The sequence below is a fragment of the Poecile atricapillus genome, chromosome Z (assembly GCF_030490865.1).
Source record: "Poecile atricapillus isolate bPoeAtr1 chromosome Z, bPoeAtr1.hap1, whole genome shotgun sequence".
NCBI classification, from domain to species: domain Eukaryota; kingdom Metazoa; phylum Chordata; class Aves; order Passeriformes; family Paridae; genus Poecile; species Poecile atricapillus.
Window position 1 is genome coordinate 19,601,333 of NC_081289.1, and position 23,288 is coordinate 19,624,620.

The window sequence follows — 23,288 nt, forward strand, 5'->3', positions numbered from 1 at the left end:
AATGTGTGCCAGCATGAAAATAAAGAAGGCAGTCTGAGTAACCTTACAGGATATTGATGTTAGATATTTTCCCTAAAATGCATTTTTGTGTATTGCTGCAGATGCTTTTGAACCCACTCAGTGTATTCCCACTCAGTTTGTTCTTTTTAGGGCTGAACAAATTTCATTCTTTCAGCCTTTATAAATCATGGAGTCTGAACATTTTGTCAATATAGTTGCTCCTGTCTCATTTTTGACTTGCATGCAGAAATATCCCAAAAAAAGAAAATTCTGAATACAGTGTAAATTTATCCAAGGTTGAGGGTTTGTTAAGACTGCACAAATGTGTTTTGCTAACATGGGTTAGCAAAAATGTTAAGGGCTCACTGGAACTGTGCATATGCATTAGTACATTGCTTATATTAACCAAATTTTCAAGTCTCTTACAAGAAACTTGTTAAGTATCTTACAAGTTTTTCTAAAGGGCACATTAAAAATATTCTCTTCTTCCTTTTCTTTAAATGTCACTACTGAACATAAATATGTCCCTCCTGCTGAATGATTCTGTACATTAAAATGTAAGGAGATAATTTATTTTAACCATTAAAAAAACATTATTACACCTGCTTTGCTTTGCTGTATGCTCGGTAATCCCAGCCTTACCTCCATAATGATGTGCATGCAGTCCAGTTCAGTGACAGCCAAACATCTCTCCATCCTTTTGACTTGCTTTGGGCTATGCCAGAGTCAGTTTTGGGAGAAAAGAACAGTACAGGTGGCAACTTTAACTTCAAACTGAGGACAGAGCTTCGGAATTGAATGTTTGAAAGTAGCTTATTATACAGTCCTCTCTCAGGCAGCTTCCCAGGAAAATAAGTGGCTGAGTAGTGTTCAGATTGGAGAAGTCAGCCTGAAGCTGCTTCCTATATTCCTGTCTACCCTACAGATCCTATAATGAGCTTTTCTGTTTGGCACCCGTCAGACTTGTTCACATTGGCATGGTCTCGTGTCCCCTTTTCAGCCTTTCAGCCTGCATTCATTGTCTATTGTTCCCTGATATTTGAGAGTTTGTGGGTCTAGTGGTTTATCTGTTTCTGTGAACTTCTCAGTATTCTGGTGAATTTTGTCTACTAATGAAAATTTAGAAGGACCAGTCAATAATTGTTCTAAATTCTCGGCAAATTAGGTTGAAATAGCACTCCTTTTACAAGAGGTATAAATGTCTTAAAATCACTGACAGAATATCTGCATAAATATTTTTAAGAAACTCGAACAACTAGAGTATTGGTGTCAAAAGGGCTGATCTACTGCAATAAAACAGGTTGATGTGCCTGCAGCATGCTCTGTGCACCACTGCCCTCACAGGATGTATTCCTGTATTCCATTCTGCTGGCACTTAGGTGATTGCAGGGGGAATCAGGTCAGCAGAGCAGGACAAAGAAACTGTGCCTTTTGTACAGGTGGATGAGAGGAGAGGCTGCCAGGCTGTGTAGTTTATTCCCTGCAGCACAAAAGGCTTTGTTACATTCCATTTCTTCGTGTTGCCAACACCTGCCGGTTGTACTGAATCCTTTTTATCGTCAAACTCTGGACTATTTAAGACACTTGTATCAGATTTCTGAGTCTTTCATGTGCTGTTGATTCTGCACAAGGGTGAGTTTGTCCACAAAACCATATGGCATTTTGAGATGCTGGAGGAGACGGCTGGCAATCGTACATTAATGTAAGGTACTTCCCATAGTCGATTCATTCCCGAGTCAGCTCAGGCCTGCTTGTGGCATATCACAGTTTGTATGGGATTCCTCATTCACCACAACAAACTATTTGTTTCCATACAGCTACTGTTAAGTAACATCTTTTAAATCCTTCATTCGTTTGGGGCCAAAACCTCGTTTTCTGAAGATTCAAACACTGAAAAGTAGTCTTTGCTAAATGTGGGTAGTTCAGTAGACAGCTGGCTAACAATGGTTAATGCTCTACATTTTGATGCTTATTTTTACTGCTTTTCTTCTGTGTGGCATAGTTAAGAAGTATTAAGTATAATGTATTGTTTTTTAATACACTTTCAATACATTCATTGGGAAGAACACTGTCTTTTCATCAGGCTGGTTGCTGAGGAAAAGTAAAAACCTGCTCATAACTGTTCCAGAATTAAATCTCAAATACTCATTTCACCAACACGGAAGCTAAAAAGCAGAGTGATTAAATGTCAGAGAGTACAAATTGCGGCAAAGCTGGAAGAGATTTAGTATCATTCTCTGATATTAATTATGAAAACATGTTGCCTCTCCTAGTTGTGGGTTTAGAGTATTAGTCATATAAAAGCCCAGAAGTTAATAGTCATGTCCAAATGATTAATGATCTGTGCTTCAAGTTCTCTCAAATAGGAGCAAATGAAAGGAGTCACTATAACTATTGAAACATTTGCTGGGGCAGGGGGAGAGTGGAGTTTATCATTTACACCATCTGACTATTCTCTGTTGTGTTTTGTTTTCCTCACAGGTTTTCTCACTTGGTGGTATTCCCAAACTTCTACAGCTCCTTGAGGTTCAGAATGAGGACGTTCAGAGGGCAGCGTGTGGTGCTCTGAGAAACTTGGTGTTTGAGGACAATGACAACAAGCTGGAGGTGTCAGAGCAGAAAGGGATCCCACTCCTGCTCCGCCTGCTCCGGCACACCAGGGATATAGAGACCAAGAAGCAAATCACAGGTAGTATTTTCTCTGCAGTCAAGCATGAAGCAGTGCAAAAGCTTTCAGGGAGAGGTACATGATTGTTTACTTAAGCCCGTGTTTAGTGACTAAATACAAAGGCGCTGTCACCTACTCTAAGCAATTCCCGTAGGGTAAAATTCCAAGGTCCTTACTCAGGATCATTCTTTCAGTCAATAACAAGAGATTAGGAACTGGAACTTCCCCTCTTAAAGCTTCTTCAGAAATTAAGTGAGTCTGCTTGCAAGAAGCTTTAAATCCTTGATATTCCAGAAAAGAATGTCAGGCTCCCTGGGGGTGCCTGGGACTATAATTAATGCCTGCTGCTTACACAGCAGCTCAGCCTTCATTTTTTGGTTCTGTGCTGACAGTGCCTACTGGAAGTTCCTTGTTGAAGGCTGTCACCCAGAAGTGTCATGTGCCATGGACAGAAAGTGGTTGTTCTATTCCCCACAAACTCCACTGCCCCAGATTCCTACTTCATCCCTGCAGTCCTGTGTGTTCATAGTGTGTCTCTTGGAATTCCACTGCTTGTGACCCACATTCTTTCTAATTAGCATGCAAAGGAAGAGCAGGCTTATATTTTATAAATGGAAAACATGAATAAGTGAATGGGGATTTATTTCAAGTGATCTTTAAAGACACCAGGAACAAAATCTATTAAGAGCACCGTGTGTGAAAAGATACTGAAGTTGTCAAGCAGCCCTGTCCTGAAGCAAAAACATGTTGAGACCTTCTGTAATTCTGCATTCCTTAAAGTATTTTAAATACTCTGCTCTCTAAGTTGGAGAACAAAGCTTTGTATTGTTCACTCTTTTTTTAGCTCAGTTCTGCAGCTCTGCAACATTAAAATGTTTTCAAGTTTTTCACACTCACCAGCTGCAGAATTGGGTCACACAGTAATTTGCTGTATAGTGCCTTAACTCTCAGTGCTGTTACAGACCAGTGAGGGAAGCATTGAAAATGGTGGTAAAGTGGCCAGAAAGCCAGTGCTCCTTCCCTTCAAGCAGTTTCATAATTTCCGACAAAAATGTTGACTGTGCCTGATAAATCACATGCATATTGTGAATATTACTGTCTTCCCCTTCACCAGTGCAGAAATGGATAAAGGGACATCCTCTTTCAGCAATTACTGCTGTCACTGAACGTGAATATTTACTCACAAAACAAAAAAGACACCAAAAAAACATCTATGCCAAGCAGGATGATGTAGCTTGTATAAAGCAAAATACTATGATGTGCTTTCATGCCTGTCAGTTGCAAAGGATAGCTTTAAAAATACACCAAGACAGAAGTATTTCTTGCTTTGTTCAAGATCAAACGTGCGGGAGGAAATGCACTGGGTACCTTAGTGAAAATGCCACTAGGGCAGTGCTTTTTGCCGTCACTTGAACAATTCTTCCAGCTCCCTAGCAAGCTGCAAGGAGCCTACAAGAGCAAAGGGCAGTCTGGATGAATGGATTTCACCTCTTGCATTGCCTTTGACTTCATACAGGACTAGTGGAATATCATATCCATGCATGCAGTCTCTCTGAAGTGTGCACTTCTAGGAAAAGGTTAATGTGAAAGATTCGGTCTTACACCAAAGATTTGGTCTTACACTTTTGGTCAGCACCAGAAGTCCATTTGTCTTTCCAGATCATACATATTACTTGCCTACTTTGACTGCAAATTAGGAACTTCCAAATGCATGGCATCATATTCAGCTAAATGTCTTTCCCCATAAGAGTTAAGTAAAATCATCTTTGTACCTGATAATACCTCAGTGAACTCTAGTGAAAGACTCCTGGCCAAGGATTGAAAGCATGCAGTATGAATTAATAAAGATGTCTAAGCTCAGCAGAGGGAAGTTTTTTGTTTCTACTGCTGTATGGGAAGCATGGTACCAAAGCACTCCATCTGGCAAAAGTATATGAAGATAAGGAAGTTTTAGGAGAGAAGGAAGTTAAAACTCTGAGACAGAAGTTTTCTGATACTGTACTTCATTACCTGTCAGAAGTATAATACTTGTGCACATGAGATAAGTAAATCTCAGCCTTAGAAGCTTATCTTTAAAGGTCACTGGTTTATTAGGACCATCAGTGTTAATACAGACAAGCACTTGCCTAACATTAATCCGTATTTTATCAAATGTTCTCAAAGAATACTTTGATGGCCTGTATTTTCTTCAAGACTCAGGTTTAGGAATACAGACTGAGCCCAGTCACACACTGTGCCTTGTATTGGGCTGTGAAAAGGCTGAGAGCAGCCAGAGTGTGTGGAGATAAATGCTGATTACAGCACGTACTGTGACTGCCTCACAGGCTGTGAGCACGCAAAAAACACCAAACCACTGCCCCCAGCAGAGCAGCTTTGTGCTGATGACAGGGATTTGAAAGGTGCTGTGGACCTGTCTGCCTAATGCCCCCGTGCAGAAAAGAGCTTCTCTGCAATTTCTGTGCTCAGATGATCTCTTCACAAGGGGAATCAGACCTGCCCAAGATCACTGAATTGGACTGAATTTGCTAGCTTCACAAAAGGATTGATACAGATAAAGTAAACAGAGGCTTTGTCCTTTCTTTAGCATACAAGCTACTTAGAAATCTCTTAGGAAAGGAGTGAGGTTTCTCCTAAATTGTAGGAGCAGATGTCATTTGGAGACAGTGCGGGACCTAAGACAGGATTGGAGTTTTATAGTATTTGGAGAGCATACTGAGGAACAGAAAGTAAAATGGCTGTGGCATGAAAGAACCAAAAGATTTTAGCTTTTGAAGGTAAGCCAGGTGAGGCTCCAGGGAGTAGCTAACCTCCTGAAATTGTTATCATGCAGCATGAATATAAGAAATGAAAGAAAATTTTTCCTGCAGGGAAGATTACAGCACAAGCAGAGCTGTCATTAAAAGAAATGTAAATTTAAAAGCAGACCCCACCCATTTTTCCAAGTAATCATCTAAGGGAAAACTATGCTCCTAAGAATATAGCATAGGTGCAAGGAAACAATCCACTCCTAAAGACATTTTCTAATGTGCACAAATTCATCCACACCCAGAATACCACTGAGAGAATCCTGAGCACAGAGAGACAGTGCCTGTGGGTAAAGGTAGGGTTTTTGTTGGAAAATTTACAGTGAGAGCAATACCTCAGATTCTCTTCTGCCAACTCTTAAGTATCTGCCTGTAATTCCAAATGTATTTGTTCTTTTTAAAAGTATATTCTGTCCTTGTGCCATTCCTTGCATTTGTGCCCTTCTGTCTTAACCTGCTTTGTTTTCCAGTGCCCTTTGGACTGCTTGTCTGATTTCCTGTAAGCCTTACCTATCCTTCAGAAAAGTGCATTCTCCCTTTTATCCCCTGATTCAGAGGCTGAGGAGCTGATCCCAGAAGAAGGAATGGGCTGCCTCTGGCTGGCTTTTGTTTTGATTTTACTATTGCTCACAATACCTGAAATGAAATTCAAAGTGCAAGGAGATACAAAAGAAACATTTTTGTTGTTGTTGCTGTGAGCTGATGAAAGGAACATTCACTAATACTCTGCCAGTGTGTGGAGGAGGAGGTCTGTGAAACTTAGAGCAGCAAGCTGGAGGGACAATGAATGTCTTTGTAGTGAAAAGCAGAAATACGTGTTATTTTCCAAGGGAAGAATACTTTAAAAAGAATTGTTGTCTGTTGGAATAGAACATAATGGAACCTGATAAGTTCTTCAGGATTATATTTGAACTTTGTTTTGGAGATTGTGAATAGACAAGGTTTTTAGCATTACTTAATGATTTGTTTAGTGACTAATGTCTGGACAGAAGCAGACAATCAGTGTTAACAGCTTTCCTTGTTATGAGAAATTTTGCTGTCAAGTGTTAGAGAAATTTGGTAATGGGCATCTCCTGTCTTCCAGCAGATTTTCTGTAAACTCTCTGCACCTCCCATCTATCCCTTTTGTGAGTTTGTTTGCCCTTAGCTTGTGCTGCTTTGGTAACAGAGGTGATTGTGGCAGATGGGCAATGCAGAGCTGTGGAAAACTGCACTTCTTGGCTGGACATTAGACTGACCATGTAGAGGTCTTACTTCATTCACATATGGATAACTGTGCCCCCTTTTTGCCCTGTTTCCATGTCCCTGGATCAGAGCTGGTGAACACTTACCAGTCCCTTCTGCTGCTCTTCAGATTATCAGTGCCAGGCTGGCTCTTCACTCATTAACATCAAGGGGTATGAGATCAGGTCTTCCAAAGTGCAGAGGAGTCCTTTTCCCTCTCTGATTTTATTGTGGATATTGCAGGTCTGTTGTGGAATCTGTCCTCCAATGACCAGCTGAAGCACCTGTTGGTTAGAGAAGCCCTGCAGACACTGACTGAAGCTGTCCTCATCCCCTACTCAGGCTGGCCAGACAGAGATTACCCAAAATCAAGTGTTCTACCTGACCCTGATATCTTCTACAATGCGACAGGATGCCTGAGGTGAGCACTCTGTCGACAACTACCCAAAGCAATAGTGATGACAAAACAGGTCTGCACAATTGGTTAAATACACAGAGCCACAATCACAAATAGATGACTTAGAAAGAGGGAATGGTACCTACAAGCACATAGAAATGTTCTGTTTCCAGCTACTACCATAGATGCTTGTTTGAAGACATCATAATCTCTGCCTAAACTGATTAGAAAGTGATGCAGTTTAAATTAGGGAAAAGGCATTTTTTATACCAGAGTAAGCTCTGTCCAGCCTTTTGTACAAGTTCAAGGAAGTTGCAGCCTGGAGGAGGAGGAGGAATAGATTTATAGTTGTTTATTTAGTATTGCAATCTGCTAATAGACTCATGGACACAGTAGCAGTTACTACAGACAAACACCAAAGGCTTCAGTGAGCACACCCCTAAATGGCTGAAGTATAAAAACCACATCTTCAATAAAAGCACCTTTAACAGTCTATAAAATGGGGGCCCTGTGTGAGTTCAAAGTCATTGCACATTAAGTAAGCTTACACATTTAAAAATGCACAAAAGGACATCGTTTGAACTGACTAAACAGTAATGTACAAATGCAAAGGCATGACCTGAGGTTTAAACCCCTTCCAGTTGAGTACAAGGAATTAAGTTTGGGATTTGGAGGCTGGAAAGCTGCTTGTTTTGCCTGCTCTGCTGACATGTCCTGTGGCAGAGTAGTTGTATGTGTATGGCATTGATTTTTCCTGTGCAAACAGCTCTGTATCTGACTCGTGTGGTTTCAGAAGACAAATGAGTTGTAAGCTAAAATACTCAACAATAATACACCTTTTTTCTGCAGGAACTCTTGTCAGCCTACTAACTACTAATTAACTTCATCTCTAAGTAATAATTAACTTATTTACTCTCATGACTCAAAAACATATACAAAGAAACATTAACCACCCATAATAAAACCTCTCTAGCTAATGCTTAGTGCTGTTGTCTAGGAAGTGAAGGAGGTTGTCTTTTCTTCATATTAATTAGCCCAATTAGCACAAATTCTGCATTTGTGCAGAAACCAGTCTGGTGCTTCTTTCTTGGTGTTTGGACTCTGGAGCTGTCTCTTCCCTGTGAGGCAGCCAAGGGGGACTCAGATCATCGTCATAAACAGATCATCATCATAAACAGATCATCAAGTTTAGCTTGGTGTTGGCCTTCCTGAGCTTGTTTCACAATTTCTTATGTGACAAATAAGGTATAACAGTACCTGAGTTCCTTCAAATGAAAGTAGATTCCTGGGTTAACCTTACTCTGGACACAAAGTCAGCACTTGGGGCTGCTCCAGAGTCCATGTGAGCTCTCCAACCTTAATTAAAAATCTCTAAAATTGCCCTTATGTAGGTGCTTAAGGATACATTACCTGTTTTAAAAATATGATGTCCATCTTCTAGTCCTTCCCATTTTTAAGAGTTTCGAAAATGAAAATTAGAAATAGAAAAAGAAGGGCTTGAAAATTCCCAGGTAAAGATGATCTGCAAGATTGCCACATACTTTCTAGGACAGAATAGTTTTTAATGAGGCTTACCTATTTGTACAGGCTAAATAGCTGATATTTTTAAGATTAATCAGTTTGCTTCTCTTCTCTGGAAACTGACTCACCTCCCAGCTTAGGTCACTAGAGGTATTCCTTCCTTATGTATTAATAACATAAAATCTCCATCAATAAAAAGCACACCATGGAGTAAAAAAAGTGTGCACTGAGGGAACAATGTTACTTATGAATATGTTTAAAGAGTCTGCTTATTTGCCAGAATATAAATCTGTAATTAGTCTTCCCTTTTGTGATGCTAACATTTTTGTTGGGCATGTTGATAAAGTCTATAGCCTGCAGCTTCTATTAGAGGGTAAAAATAGTACTTTGAAGTGCAATACATTATGCATAGTACTGTACTTAGTTACAGAAGAATGCCAGAACCTCTTCTGAATTTTTTCAAATTTTTTCAAAGATTTCCACACAACTGTTGACTGAAAGGGACAAGCACAGCCCAAACCCAACACGAGCATTTGGTGGGGGCATGTGCACTGCAGCACACCATTACCAGATTATAAATTGAAGCTTCCTTCATCCTCTTTGAGAAAACAGCAGCAGGAGAAGTGAATCCACATCTAGCAGATAATATTGCAGGTACTTCCAAGCACTGGAGTGAGTGCATGACCAGACCAGTCCCCAGTTACTGACAGAAGTATTGTGGGGTCCTGAACCTCGGCGCCTGTGTCAGTGTATGCAGACACTGATAAATCTGACGTTAAAGGATTTGTTAATCCCATTCTCTGGGTCTGTATTTTGTCTTAAAACCCTGTGAGAAGCAAAGCTTTAGAGAAACCATAGGTCACAAACTTTATGTAATAAAAAGAAGCTGTGTACACCACGGAATTCTGCATTGGCAGTTAAAATTAGTAATAGTGTTGTTTATCTGTGAAATACGATAAAAAGCACTCTGCCTGGACCCACAGAGTAAGCCAAATCAACAGACTTCACTGGTTGCCTGACAATAAGCTGAACAAGTAAAACTGGTGTATTAAACTATCTAGGGGAGTGTTACAGGCATTTGTAGACAAGTCCTGTAGGATTTTAAACGTAAAGTCACTTCTTCTTGGCCTGAAAGTGCTACACATAAAATTTCTACTTCCAGTTCCAATACAGAGGATAAAAATCTTTGAACTATTTCCCCCTACTCCTCTGAGTCTGAAGGGATAAGATCCCAGCAGCATGTCCAATGCACGGTTTTGAATATTATTTAGATACGTAAGTGAACCTCCGGCATGACTTTTCCAGTGACAGGAAGGCTGTTTGTATCACGCCTTGAAAGCTGATAACAAACCAGTTCCATTTGCTGAACTTCCCCAGATTTATACACAGTTATCACATTTTCCCCTACAAAACATTTAATTTAAGTGCCGAAGCTGCTGTACGTCACTACAGAGCCTTCCTTTTTAACTGCCCTGTAACTGGAGCCCCCTGTGCCCCTATGTATTCTAGTTTTTCAAAACTTTCTAGACAGCTATTCCTAGATATAGTCAGCTATAGATACAGGTATTTCTAGGATAGTCAGCTAACCTCCCTCTGCTCACCCAGTAAAATAAAAGTCATCCTTCCTTTTTCATTACTATTTTTCTCAGTTTGTCTGTCCCAGCTCCTGTCTGAGCTTCTTGTGAATTACGCAGTGACCCACAAGGACAGGGGAAAGCTGCATTTGGAGGAAATTGTATCATTGCATAAACATCTGCTTCCATTTACTCTGGAGAGAAGTGAAGCCAAAGCTCCCCCCATGTGTTGAAAACCTTGGACTCGTAATGGCAGCTGCTAAGAGAGAATGTAAAACAAATGACTGATGATAATAAGTCTTTGAACCAAAGCCTCTTGCATAGCATTGCCATTCCTTTAAGTTTATTTCCATTCATTCTTATCTCCTCTTGCCTCCTCTCCAGTTTATCTGCTCCCCCAAATCCTGAAAGGAATTTTACTACTTCCAACAAGCAGCTTGAAACCTGGCACATCTAGTTACTAAGCAGATCCCAGATACCTTTCCCTCCTTGGTGAATTTTTGAACTGTGCAAGGCATGAAGAGAATAGAATTTCCCAAAATGTTGTCTGGTAATTGAATTAAATTCACATTACTAGTTTAAGCAGAATGAGTCCCAGGAGCAAAATCCTTCTTCTTATCAGTTATGTGGGCCACTCATGGCAGTTCAAGAACCTTTTCCAACAGTCAGTGTATGACTCAGTGTTGGCTTAGAGGGAGTATCCCTTTCATTTGGTGCCGTTTATCAGCTAACTGAACATTTATTATCATCATTCTGTTTCTTCCAAAGGCACACTTGGTTATACTGTGTCAAATTTCTTTGTATTTGCCTCACAACTCTGGATCAAAATAATATTTCCCAGCAGGAAATGAGCTGATCCTCACCACATGGCACAGGACTGTGAGCAAAGATCTATTTTGATTACAGGGGTAGTTGCACCATGCATGTGTGCAGGAGGGGACAGAAGCAGCAAATGCAAGATGAGACAGATGAGGTCTGTAGACAGAAAGGGCGCATCCACATCAGCAAACGGCACAGTTTGAGCATGTCACCAGCATTAGCACAGCTAAGTGTGCCAGAAGTCAGGGAGTTTTCATAGGTGGGTGCTGCCAAATTATAAGTTCTGGGTCATTTAGAGGAGAGAATCCCCACAAGCAGCAATCTCCCTAAGGCTGCACTCTCCTCACGTTGTAAGCACCGAGTATTCCAGGGCCTCCTGGAACTCCACTACAGTGACATCCAACTGGTGAACTCAGAGGCTGGCATTTCAGTTGTCAGGAACCTCAAATCTCAGGAAGCCAAGATGAAGTCAGTTGTGAAATTCTCTAAGCAAAACGTCTCCATTGTTTCAAAAAAATACATATTTACATTTACATTTCTGTGACACTTCTCAGATTTTTTTTTTTTTTTTTACTAATCCAATAATATTTTTATCTCCTGGAAGTTCTCAAGCTTCAATCAGCAGACAAATTTAAGCTGTTAGCTGAGGTTTTGCCTGAAATGCTCTTCTCTGACCCTGTTTTGGGGAAGGTGAGTACAGCAGTGTTTGGATGAGTGGGAAAGCAGGAGCTCTTCCCTTCCCAGTCCATGTTGTCAGGCTAAGGAAACAGGGAAGGGTGGGGAAAGGAGTAACCATATGTGTACAGGTGTGCCCATGGACACATGCTGGTGTCTGTCTCTGGATGACCATCAACTTCTTAATCAAACAGAGCCCAGTAATTAATTTCCCTTGCAGAACAGGACAGTGCCCCTGATTCAGTGCCCCTCTTCTCTGCCTCCTGAGCTGTAAAAGCTCTTTCCTCTACTCTCTACATGCAGACAGCAAGGCCAGGGCACAGCCTCTCCTTGCACAAGCATTCAGCAGGATCAATTGTAAAAACTTGAGAGGATTTTAGAATATGTACTGGGACAAAACAAAACACTGCATCATCTGAAGTGTCTTTGGTGAGGGAAATTCCACACTTATCTTTGACAGTATTTTTAGTCTGTGTGCCCCAGAAACTATTTTTGCTATGCAGCAGGAGGGCTGTAACGTGTGCACTTCTGTCAGCATAAACACCGGAAAAGGTGACATGCCTTGAGTGTGACATATATAGGTAAAATCAAATCCCAGAGGGATTTCTATAGTAGGCCATGCTGTGGGATCTGAATATTGATTCTGTGATGTATAATTCCATGAGAGAGTAAATGAACCCGTAAATAGAGACATTGTTAACATCATGACCTAAAGTAAAATTGTAATTACAGTGCCTAATATTTAACCTGAATACGTACTTCCCAGAGGAAAAAAAAAATGGAAGTAAAATGACAGTGTATAAAATGCTACATTCATTTTACAGTTGTAAGCCACCAGAAAGTTTAAACCTTACTGGCTTTGTCATTAATAAAATTGTAAACATTGTAATTTTTAATGGACAAAGTAAGCATGCAAAATAAGCAACTTGAAACTATCTAAAGGAACATCTGTGCTTTGATGGATGCTAAGATTGGGTTATATTTAATGTTATTTTAAACAAAGAAGCTTGAATGTGCAATATTTTGTCCAGCAGAGCTGCAGGAGTAAAAAAATAAGGCCTGGGTTATAATTCCAGTAATCCACAATTCGGACCTTGTTGAGTTGTAAAAATAATTACACCCCAAAATGGTGTTGTTTCTTCCATGGAAATCAGTGGCTTGTTTAGAGCCAAGCAGCAAGTGTGTGTCTGGTTTTTCAAGAGGTTTTAAATCAGTTTTGCAATGCATTTGTATGTTGTACTTGGTTTACTACAAAGCACAGCAAACATTACTTGAAAGCCAGGCAAAGAGGGGGTCCTTGCATGTGAATGTAGAGGTGCTGCTAAAACTCTCAGATCGTGGGACTTTTGATGGGTCGTCCTGGATCAAGAACCAGCTCAGCGTAAGTAAATTAATTTCAAAGGACATCTGCGTGCATGGAAGGTTTTACAGGTATCTCTCCTCTGATATTTCCACCATCCTAAATATTAAAATTATAACTGAAAATGGAACAGTGAAAAAAAAAGTTCAAGGTTTTGGTCTTTTTTTTAAACTGCTTAAAAAGGATTAACTCAACTTTGAGCTGAAAATTTGAGCCAAGTCTTACCTTATCCGTAGAAACACAAGTGGTTTGTTTCCCTGGAGTATTTGGTTTTGTCTGGGAGTGAAAGTTTTATCTAGAAGAGGCTCATTGTCTTACATATCTGAAGAAAAGAAGCACCCAACCTGAACTTCATTATCTTTAAGATTTAGATGGAAAAGTTTGTCAGAGGAGCACAAGAAAATACCTCTGACTAAATCTCTTCTCCCCAACATATTCTTTCCTGCACAGAAACATGAGCTCTGCTGGCCCAGAAGGAAGGAAGAAGATGAGAGAATGTGAGGGCTTGATTGATTCTCTTGTGTATTATATCCAAGGAGCTATTGCAGACCATGAGCCCAATGACAAGGTACGCTTTGAGATGTTTTCCTAGGGGAAATTGCCAAGTGAACATTTTTCTGTAGTTGTTTGGAAACGAATGTTCAGAAACAGCTGTGATGTAATTGCAAAACTTATTTCCAGGGCTTTTAAAACTGCCACCAAAGGTGGAAGTCCAGTAAGAAGTTTTCTGAAGTATTTTTATCCTGCAGTCTAAAAGATTAGTATAATTTAGCACTGGGAAAACATCTTCAGAATCACTAGAGAGAAAGGTAGAAACTTCTGCCTTTTTAAAAAAAAAAAAGTGAGATAAAATCACAGCTTTCAGAAATGCTGACACACAAACGAGTCAGATGTTGCCTTTTTGGTTGTCTCAGGATTCTAGCTAGCTAGAAGCTTAAAAAATGAATCTGGTTACTCTCCTATGTATTTAATGCTACATATCCCTCAGGAAATAAAGAACCTAAATCCCTTTGGGTGGCAGTGTGATTAAGGAACTGGCATCATTTAGAATGAAACTAATTTTCCTAGGGCTTTTTTTTTTTAGGGAAAAAAAAATGTACTTTTTTTCCTTGCTGCCTAAGCCAGTAACTACAAGGACATGGACACCTCCAGATGCCAGTTTCTGTCACTCTTCCTCCCACCACTGAGTGCAGGTGAACCCTGAACACAGACTCTTGGAGCAGAGGCTTGTCTTTCAGCTGGGTGAAGTTGGGTGAGAAGAGCAGCTGTCACTTACGTTAGCTGCAGCCTGTGAGGCACTTCTTGTGGGCCTGCAATAACTTGTGCTGTGCAGTGGTAATTACTGCACATTTATAGCTCTATTCTAGGATTAGTTACTTGAGCTTCTCCATCCCCTGTATCCTGTGCCATTAGCTTCAGGGAGAATCCAGCACATCACATGTGTGCCAGTAGCTCCATGCTGCATTTTGTCTTAAAACCACTCTCATTCCTCTTTGGCTTTCAGAAAAGGAGGAACTGGTAATAAAGCTATTTGCCACTAGACTCATCACTCAGAAATTGTAGATCTGACCATAGCCACGTTCAGGAAGGAATGTCTTCTTTTAAGAAGAATTCCACCACAGAAAAATGCTTCCTCCTTGGGGAAAATAAAAACCTTTCCCTTTGCTGGTGTTCTGGTGAGGTGTGTACATGATCATCCTTACTCCTAAGCTCTTAAACATTTCTTGGCACACTTCTAGCCTGTGTCAAGCAGCACTCGCCCAAACAATGCCCAGGCCCAGTGCAGGAATTACAGTGTCCCAGGACGGTTTCCAACAGGCACGCACCCCGTGTGCCAGCTGGCCTCTCTGCTCGGGAACATCCCAGGGCATGTTTCATTTATCAGTGCAAAGGCAGTCTGGTGGGTCACTGGCATGAAGCCTGGCTCTTCTGTGAGGCATTAGAAACTCTGCAGTCACTTACTGAAGATCCAAAAATGAAATCTCTTCCCGTGTCTATACGTGTCCCTTCAACACATGCAAAAGTTCTCAATTTCTATTCTTCTGTTATTTTAGGCCACAGAGAACTGTGTGTGCATTCTTCACAATCTGTCCTACCAGCTAGAGATAGAGCTTCCTGAGAGCTATGCCCAGAGCATATATATGCAAAGAAGAAATATTTCTAACAATGATAAAACACCAGGCTGTTTTGGAACACGGAGCAGAAAAGTAAAAGAGGTAATGTACATGATTGGTTGCATCTCATTTGGTTAATAACTCGTAGCAACCTCGGGAGAATAAGGCTGTGATCTAATTAACAGTCTGTTATTGATGTATCTGGTAGGGTGACACTTCCTTGCCCCAAAAATGCAAATTTATTGATAGTCATTCTTGACACCAATTCTCTCATTCAGCTGCTGCTGATGACAAAGACACGGCAAATGTTTTATTAGTTGAGGAATACTCCACTGGATGGACTGGCCACTATCATTAAATACTGAAATTTTGCACATTGTTATTTGATCTCAGAACTTGACAGTCTTCAAATAACCTTATCATAGAGAGTTACAAAACAGCTAGCTGAGCTTGTGATGCATTAAGCTATGGAGGTCACTGTTTCTGAAGGTTTGATCTGCTCACATGTTTAGAAGCAGCAGGACACCCCGCTACCTGAGGAAAAGAGCAATCCCAAAGGTGTTGAATCGCTCTGGCATTCTACACTGATCAGGATATACCTCTCCTTAATAGCAAAGAGTACCAGAAACTACACCCAGGAAGCATCCCTGGGAGCTCTTCAAAACCTCACAGCTGGCACTGGACCAGTAAGTCAACTTTTTTTCCTTTTATTTTCATTTAGTTCTTGATGTGAATGCATAGAGTTCAGGGCTGCAGTGCAGCTGCACTCAAATAACCACTGACAGGCAACTGGCTCTCTGACATGGTGAAGGAGAATGAAGAACATTGAAGGGAAAGTCAAAGGCAGCTGTTGGAGTCTGGAATACAGAGTGTGTGCCCTTGTTTCTGATACTTAGTTAGAAGATCTAGAAAAACACTAAATTTCATATAATATGAAATTCATGAGCATGTTTTCATGGTGATACATGAAAACAAATGTTAAAGTTAGATGAAAAAAGCTTAAAGTGTAAGTGTATAGATTAGAAAGTTTTTTTAAACCACTGGGTGAAAAAGTTAGTTTAGAGAACAGTAGACAAGATGGAGGATTTAGGGTGTTGTCCCTTGTCCCTTCTTTCTTCTTCATGTTCTTCTCCTAGAGGTTTTTGGGTAATAGTAAGTGATTAGATAGAAAATGCCACAGTGCATCACAGAGGTGATGGGTCATTAGGTCATTAAGAAAAATAATATACGTGTCTGTTGTTAATTGAGTAAAAATAGGTATAAAGATAAAAGAACTGTGTATTTCGGAGACATTTTGTGCATCAGACACGAAGGGTGCCACAAAGCCTTGTTTGTACCATCAGAAGAAAGAAATGTACCAAATTGCAAAGATTAATCTTGTGTAACCAGCCTGGAGAGACCTGTTAAGTTTTGTGATCACCTGTTAATAAACATGAGAAACAAAATTCTAACAAGCTCGGGAGTTTTCTTCGAATCATAAGAACTGAGATAAGCAGGGCTCCCCACGAGGGAGGATCCCAAAAGAATTCAGTCCAAAGGAGGCTGAGAAATCCAAGAATAAAAAGAAAAATACAGAAGAGATGCAGCAGAAACAGAGAAACAGAAAAAGGACTTTTTAGAGAAAAGTTACAACAGCAGTTCAGCTTTTCCTTGCCTGGCATTAAATGGGATCTGCTTCTTTTCCCTCTGTGTACATCTCCATGTGTGGAGTTTGCTGGTTCATACACAGCGAGGGATGAGCAGATGTTCAAAGCACTAAAAAAGTTGTTTTGTGGAAGATATTCCTGTGGAGAGAGGAGGGCTCTGGCACAACAGCAGATCACTTTTGTGTTGAAGAAACCAGTGATATCTGTCTGAGGAACTAGCCAAAGAGCACCTGGGAGAAAGGGGGCTTGAAACTTCTTTTATATCACCTTCCTTTCCTGTTACAACTCATATGTAGCTCTGGCTTAAAACTATTTTAAATAAGCTTAAACTGGTGCAGGGAACTGGCTGTGTGTGGCTTTTTGTGAGTCTCTGCATTCATGGCAATGACCCAGAGCTGCCTTTCTGCAGATGCCGTTGGCAGTGGCCCGGACTGTTGTTCAGAAGGCAAACGGCCTCCCAGGCATCCGAGCCATGCTGCACGTCAGCCACCCCGCCGTGAAGAAGACAGCGGTCTCACTGCTCAGGAACCTGTCTCGAAACACCTCCCTGCAGAACGACATCGGTGAGCAAACACTCACAGCCTGCTCTGCTCTCTTCACATTAATGTTTCCTGCTTTGATAAAAAAATAAATGCGGAAAAAAACAGAGTTTCACCTAAACAAAGTTTTCACTCTATTGGGTATTCCTCTTCAGATACTTCCATTGGTGTTACTTTGAAAAATACATAATTGAAGTAAAGTCTACATAGATTTAGAGAGGGATTTTTTCTTTTGCTTAAAATTGGGTAAAGGAAGGTGAGTGCTGAGCTCTCTGCTGCCACAGCTGCATAATGCTTTGCAAGAAATCACAAAACATCTCTAATTCTTCTAGCAAAGATCAGGCTCTCTTTTATTATACACAAAGCTTAAGAAGTTTGCAGCCCACACAGTTTTCCTGCAAAGTTTTTTGAGAATGGAGGCTAAGATGCTATAGAAAAAATAGTTCATTCTTTTTAAATAATCTCATTTCTAAATAAAAGCCATTTCTATTCTGAGTATTCTCATTTCGATTTATTGTGTATTTAAGACTTTTCCCTACTCATAGGATAAAATGTTTTCATATAATTTGTTGTCCTTTTTGTGTTCCCACCAAGGGGGAAAGGGGAAGTTCCAGGTGTACAGATGGCTCGTGGGCCAGATTACCCTCCAGAATTCTGAGAACAGTCTCCTGGGCCTTGTTTGATCCTTAGAGAACATTCCCTTTTAATGAAAATACTGTAACATGTTGTTGGGCTGACTTCCAAGGGATAATCCATATGGTGTTAACGATTACAGGTGGTGAATCCCTCTGAAAGAGAAGAAATTAAACTGATAAAAAGTTTGGATTTCATCAGGAAAAAATAATTTATGGTAGTGTGGGAAAGACAGAATAGCACAAAGCTTTGGGGGCAGGTGCTTCATCTTGCACATTCACAGTTGTTTCCTTGCTTTCCCATAATAGAGAGGACTGGGGGAATTTCAGGCGAGTCTTTTCTCTGTCAAAAGATGTTCTTTCTGATTGCCTGAAAGCATCTGTGAATTCAGGTCAAATTCAAAAAAAAAAGCCCTTTGGCCAAAGGAAAACATTTGAGAGGGCACACTGTTTTCTAGATTATAAGGGTCTAAATTTATCTAGCAAAATGAACCTACATTTATCCAAATTTATCAAGCAAAGTGAACCTCCATATCAAACGGAGATAAATTTAATATAAAACATCTCTAAAAGGGAGGTGGCAGCCTGCAGCTGGCACATGTCTGGTGAGTTCAGTCCAGCACATGAGGTATTAATGGGTTGTGCATGAGGCAAGTTACAGGCTGTCCAGTGCAGTGTGGGTGCAGCTAAACCTGAATTGTGGGGATGTAATGCAGGTAGGAAGCTGTGAGTGTGTGGTGGGAGCACACAGCTCCCTGATGAGGGACAATGCGAGGAATGAGGTTAATCTGCACCTGCTACTAATGGAATTGCTTGTCTCTCTTCCAACTTGCAGCCAGAGAAGTTCTGCCTGATCTGGTGTCCATCCTGCCCGAGTGTGTGCCAGGGTGTGACATTGCCTGTGAAACCACAGCATCCATCTGCTACACCCTGTTCAACCTGACCCAGAGCAGCTCGCACAACGCGCGGCTGCTCCTCAGCGCCCACGGCCTGCCCAAGGTCATTGCCATCAGCATGAATGACAGGTGAGAGGCTCCACAGGGCTCACTCTTTCCCTAGGAAAAAAAAGAAATGCAGCCTCTGGCACTCGGGGAGAAAAAAACACCTGCTTCATCTCAAGGTACAGGACAGCCCAAATGAGTGATGTGGATAGAATTGCACTGATTGGGAAATAAAGATCTCTGTATCTCTCCCATCCATAGCTAAATTCACCAGGTTCCAGCATTTTAACCAACTCCTCAGAAGATAACTGAACAACATTATCTGTATTCTGACATATTTGTAGTGACTGATCATCAGATTTCATCTGTACCCAAAATGTGTTTCCTGTTCATCGTGACACAGCCCTAATAAGCTTTAGCAATAAAGTGCAGGGATACATTTTATAGAACTGACAGATCTGTACTTAAAAATAATATATTGGCAGTTTAGAGAACGGATTAAAAATTTAATTGTTCTTTAATATGTAAGCACATGCAGTCAGTATTTACTCAGAAGGTAATTAATGCTTTATAAATATGAATAATTGTTCCCTTTGCCTTGCTCTTTCTTTGCAAAATGAAAGAGGAAATCAATCTCAGTAAAGGAGGCCTCATGAGCCCCTGAATAGGTTAAATCCTGTCTAACTAACCAGAGATTTTACCTACTGGAAATATTCTTTCAAATGCTTGTTGTGCTGAGGGTATTTTCCTCAGCTGAAAATGGACACTATGATAGCTGCTCTAAGATGTAGGGTACAGAGCACTTGATTTCTCCCTAAATTTGAAGAATGAGTGAAGCAGGGAGGCATGTTTTATTTGTTTCAGTAATAAGGAAACATGCTACAGTACCTAAAGGGCGCCAAACCAGCACTTAGGAGTAAAGGGAGATAAAACAATTGCTATGAGGTTATGTTTTCTGAAGTCTGTACATGCACTGTGATTATGATGTGGGAATTTAAACATGCTTTATCATTCTTTTTTTTGCAAAATGGCAGCAATATGTTCAGCAAAGCCAGCAGGGCTGCTTCAGTCCTCCTCTACTCGCTGTGGTCACACACCGACCTCCACAGTGCTTACAAAAAGGTAAGCACAAAGGAAAATAATCTGTTCTTTCAGACCTAGAACCCTTTCATTTGTCCTCTGGGGCCTTTAGCACTCCTGTACATTTAAGAATCAACCTATGATAGGATTCAAGTGGTCCCTGAATTTGGTTTTCTTATTTAGTTGTACATAAGCCTGTGTAAGTAATGCGTGGCCTTAATTTTTGCCCGTGTTCATGTTCTCTCCTTCTGTGGTTTTATATCTGCTGGCAAAGCTTATGAAAAGTCTTGCTGCTGCCTGCCAGAAGTGTCAGGTGGTGAGAAGTGATGCAGAGTAGGTGACCATCCACGCTGGCTGAACCAGCCTGGCACAGAGGAGCTACAGTGCCAGCAAAAACAAAGGCAGGGCGAGGCAGCTTCCTGCTTTGAAACCAGAGCAGTTTTGTTCTCCTTGTTTGCATGGCCTGGTAGCCCAGGTGTCACATATAAAAAACACAAAACCTAGGGCCTGGGAGAGGTGTTGGCAAACATTTGCTGCCATAGTCAGATCAAACAAAAAATGACCAGCATGAGTCTGCCACAAGCCCCTTTGGTTTTTTTGAAGCTCTGTTCCTGCTTTTTCAGCACACAGCTGAGTTAATTTCCACCTACCTACCTTCACCCTGCATTTCAAACTGTTTTCAATCCTTGTGTGCTTGCTGTTCAGAATTTGTCACTTCAAATTCCCTATAACCTAAAACTGTTCCAAGTTCTCAAGCAAGCTGCTAGCATTTATTATTCAGCTGCTTCTATTTGTAGATTTTTTTGGTTGAAATTTGCTCCAAAATAGTTTCTTAGCATAAACTTTTAAGAGTGTTGCATCACAATCAGCAGGTACTGCCCCACAAACCAGAAATCTGTGTTCAAGAATAAGGCTATTGTGTCATATAAATTTTTAACTGGCTTTTGTTGTCTGTGGTTTTTTACAACTGCATTCCTGACTTTACCATACAGCAATATCCCTGATGGCATGAATTTTATTAATTTACTGGTAGTTTAGCAAAGCCTGTAAGACACCTTTGTCAGACTTGATTTTCAAAAATGCTGATTATTTGCTCTTCCTATGCAAATCAGGTCCCCTAGAGACACCAGGTATAGCACTGAAAACTTCAGAGCCATCTAATGCCTGGACATTTTTGAAACTTTAGTCTAATGAAAATCACAGAAATCACTGGATCAAACAGAATCGATAAAATCCTGAGTCATTTTGGCATTGCCTTGTGTTCTTTGTTCTGACAGGGTTAATCTCAGCTAGGTTAATCTCAGCTGTTAGCCACCCAAAAGTCAGGAGTCTGTAGGGCTGAGGAGCGGGCTCCTGGTGCAGTGGGCGGAGAGAGTTCAGCAGTTCCTGTTATCTTCTCATCTCTCTGGGACTAAACAAGCACTGCCTGTTCTGGCTCTGTGACTGCACAGGACTCTGCCTAGACCCCTACCATGGCTCCTTACTCAGCTTTTAGGCAGCTGGACCCAGCCTTCCCCTGCAGAACCAGCACTGAAGATAATGAATTGTTCTGTTTCTTCCATTCCAAAGGCTGACTTTAAGAAGGCAGATTTCATCAACAGCCGGACCACAAAAGCCTATAACTCCTTAAAGGATTGAATCAGAGCACAACAGAGATCATCAAGCACCTAATGTGACCATCCTCACAGGGCTGGTGTTGCCATCACGAACCACAGAGGATCTCAGAAAAAAAGGGGCTGATTTTCTATAAAGACTTTAGTGGTCACAGTAGCTTTTTTGAGTTTTTAATCCAAATCACCTTGTTGTCACTGTATATATCGATCCAAGAATAACCAAAGATGGATTCTCCAGGATGTCTGAGGTGAAGTTTCATCCAGGTTTACCACTAGTCAGACCTCCAGATGACTGCCTTTGTTCTATGCAGAGGAGTTTGAAATGCTACTTGGCAGCAAATTCTTTCCAGACTGTTTTATACCAGAAGTTTTCTACAGTGGATAAGCATCGAGTGCACTGCTCAGGATGTAGTCATTTTTCACTCTTTCGTTTCTTCACACAGCTAAATAAGAATCTCCAGACTCTATGAGTATGCGCAAGAAGTTGTTTCACTACCTTCATTATAAAAGCACCAATGAAGTTAAAATTACTATTTTTGTATTGCTTGTTTTCATGGGCTCGCTGGTTCTTAACCCTCTTTCCTTTGACATTTCATCAGCAACAGCAGCAAAACTGATTCTACATAGATAACAATCTTATCATCCCTTGCTTCTCTCATCCTCCCTCACATGGCTGTTGCATTTTACAGCTGTGTCCAGAAAAGATTTTAACTGGAACCACTAGGTTTAAGGCACTATGTTTCACACACTTTGGGCTGAAATTAAGCTCATCATTCTTTTCTAGTTGGTGGAGAAATTATTTGTGGGTGGTACAGTGATTATTTTAAGAAAATTGCAATTTCAAAACAATTCTGTTGATAATCTGTATATAATAAAGGGAGTGGAGCCTTGCCTTTATGTTTGAAGTAATAGACACACACAAGATGGTGGGCTCTGTCCTGATTAAGGAATTCATCTGATCCTGCTTCATATTCTCTCGCTTGAAATGATCATCCTCTCTACAGCAATTACATGCAATGTGATAGCTTTAGGACTATGCTTGCACATGTGGGAATAGGTAACAGGAGGGAAAGAAATTCCTGAGGACCTGAAGGCTCAGGTTTTCATGGCGTGATGCTCAAGATGGTAAAAAGTGGTGAAAAAACACCATCCACTGAATTTAGTAAGTCAGATTTTTCTCAAAAAAAAAAAATCAAATTTGCCATTAAACCAGTAGGAAATTCCTATATAAATATTGGGTTATCAGCAGACATGATCTGGAATTATTCTTCTGAAATCAGGGGACGTGAGCTACCTTGATGGCAATGGATATTCTGTCATGTGTCAGCACAAGCCCTGCTGCCCATCCTGTACCCTCACTGCTGAACAGCTCTTCTTGTGCAGAAGGAGCTGCAAAATCCTTGGAGTAGGGACCTCACAGGGGAGGTCACCAGGCCTCTTCATTTCAACACTCCTGGCTAAAGGTCTGGCTCCTACCAGAAATTTAGAACCAGCAGGTTGTACCACTGCACTGTGTCCAAACATATTTCTGGATATCTGGGAGCTAAATTCTGCTGGTGGATGTGCACAGTTCTCTGAGGAGTCCCAGAAAGTCCCACCCCTGCACACAGAACAGAATGTGCCCCGGGGAGGGGAGCAAACACCACTGCTTTCCCCTCACTGGTGGTTTTCAGAGGAGCTC

At 40.9% G+C, this 23,288-nt stretch overlaps 1 protein-coding gene across 1 annotated transcript in view; it reads left to right on the top strand.

Annotated features, from left to right (window-relative positions):
* LOC131573643 (plakophilin-2-like) overlaps positions 1-22,218 on the top strand; it is a 38,089-nt gene extending 15,871 nt beyond the window's left edge. The window contains exons 5-13 of the mRNA XM_058827795.1: positions 2,482-2,689; positions 6,940-7,117; positions 13,493-13,610; positions 15,097-15,258; positions 15,669-15,842; positions 17,212-17,365; positions 18,809-18,998; positions 19,949-20,036; positions 21,564-22,218. Coding sequence (XP_058683778.1) covers positions 2,482-2,689; positions 6,940-7,117; positions 13,493-13,610; positions 15,097-15,258; positions 15,669-15,842; positions 17,212-17,365; positions 18,809-18,998; positions 19,949-20,036; positions 21,564-21,632 — 1,341 coding nt within the window. The 3' untranslated portion in view covers positions 21,633-22,218. The remainder of the gene's footprint in view (positions 1-2,481; positions 2,690-6,939; positions 7,118-13,492; positions 13,611-15,096; positions 15,259-15,668; positions 15,843-17,211; positions 17,366-18,808; positions 18,999-19,948; positions 20,037-21,563) is intronic.
* Positions 22,219-23,288: the final 1,070 nt, after the last annotated feature.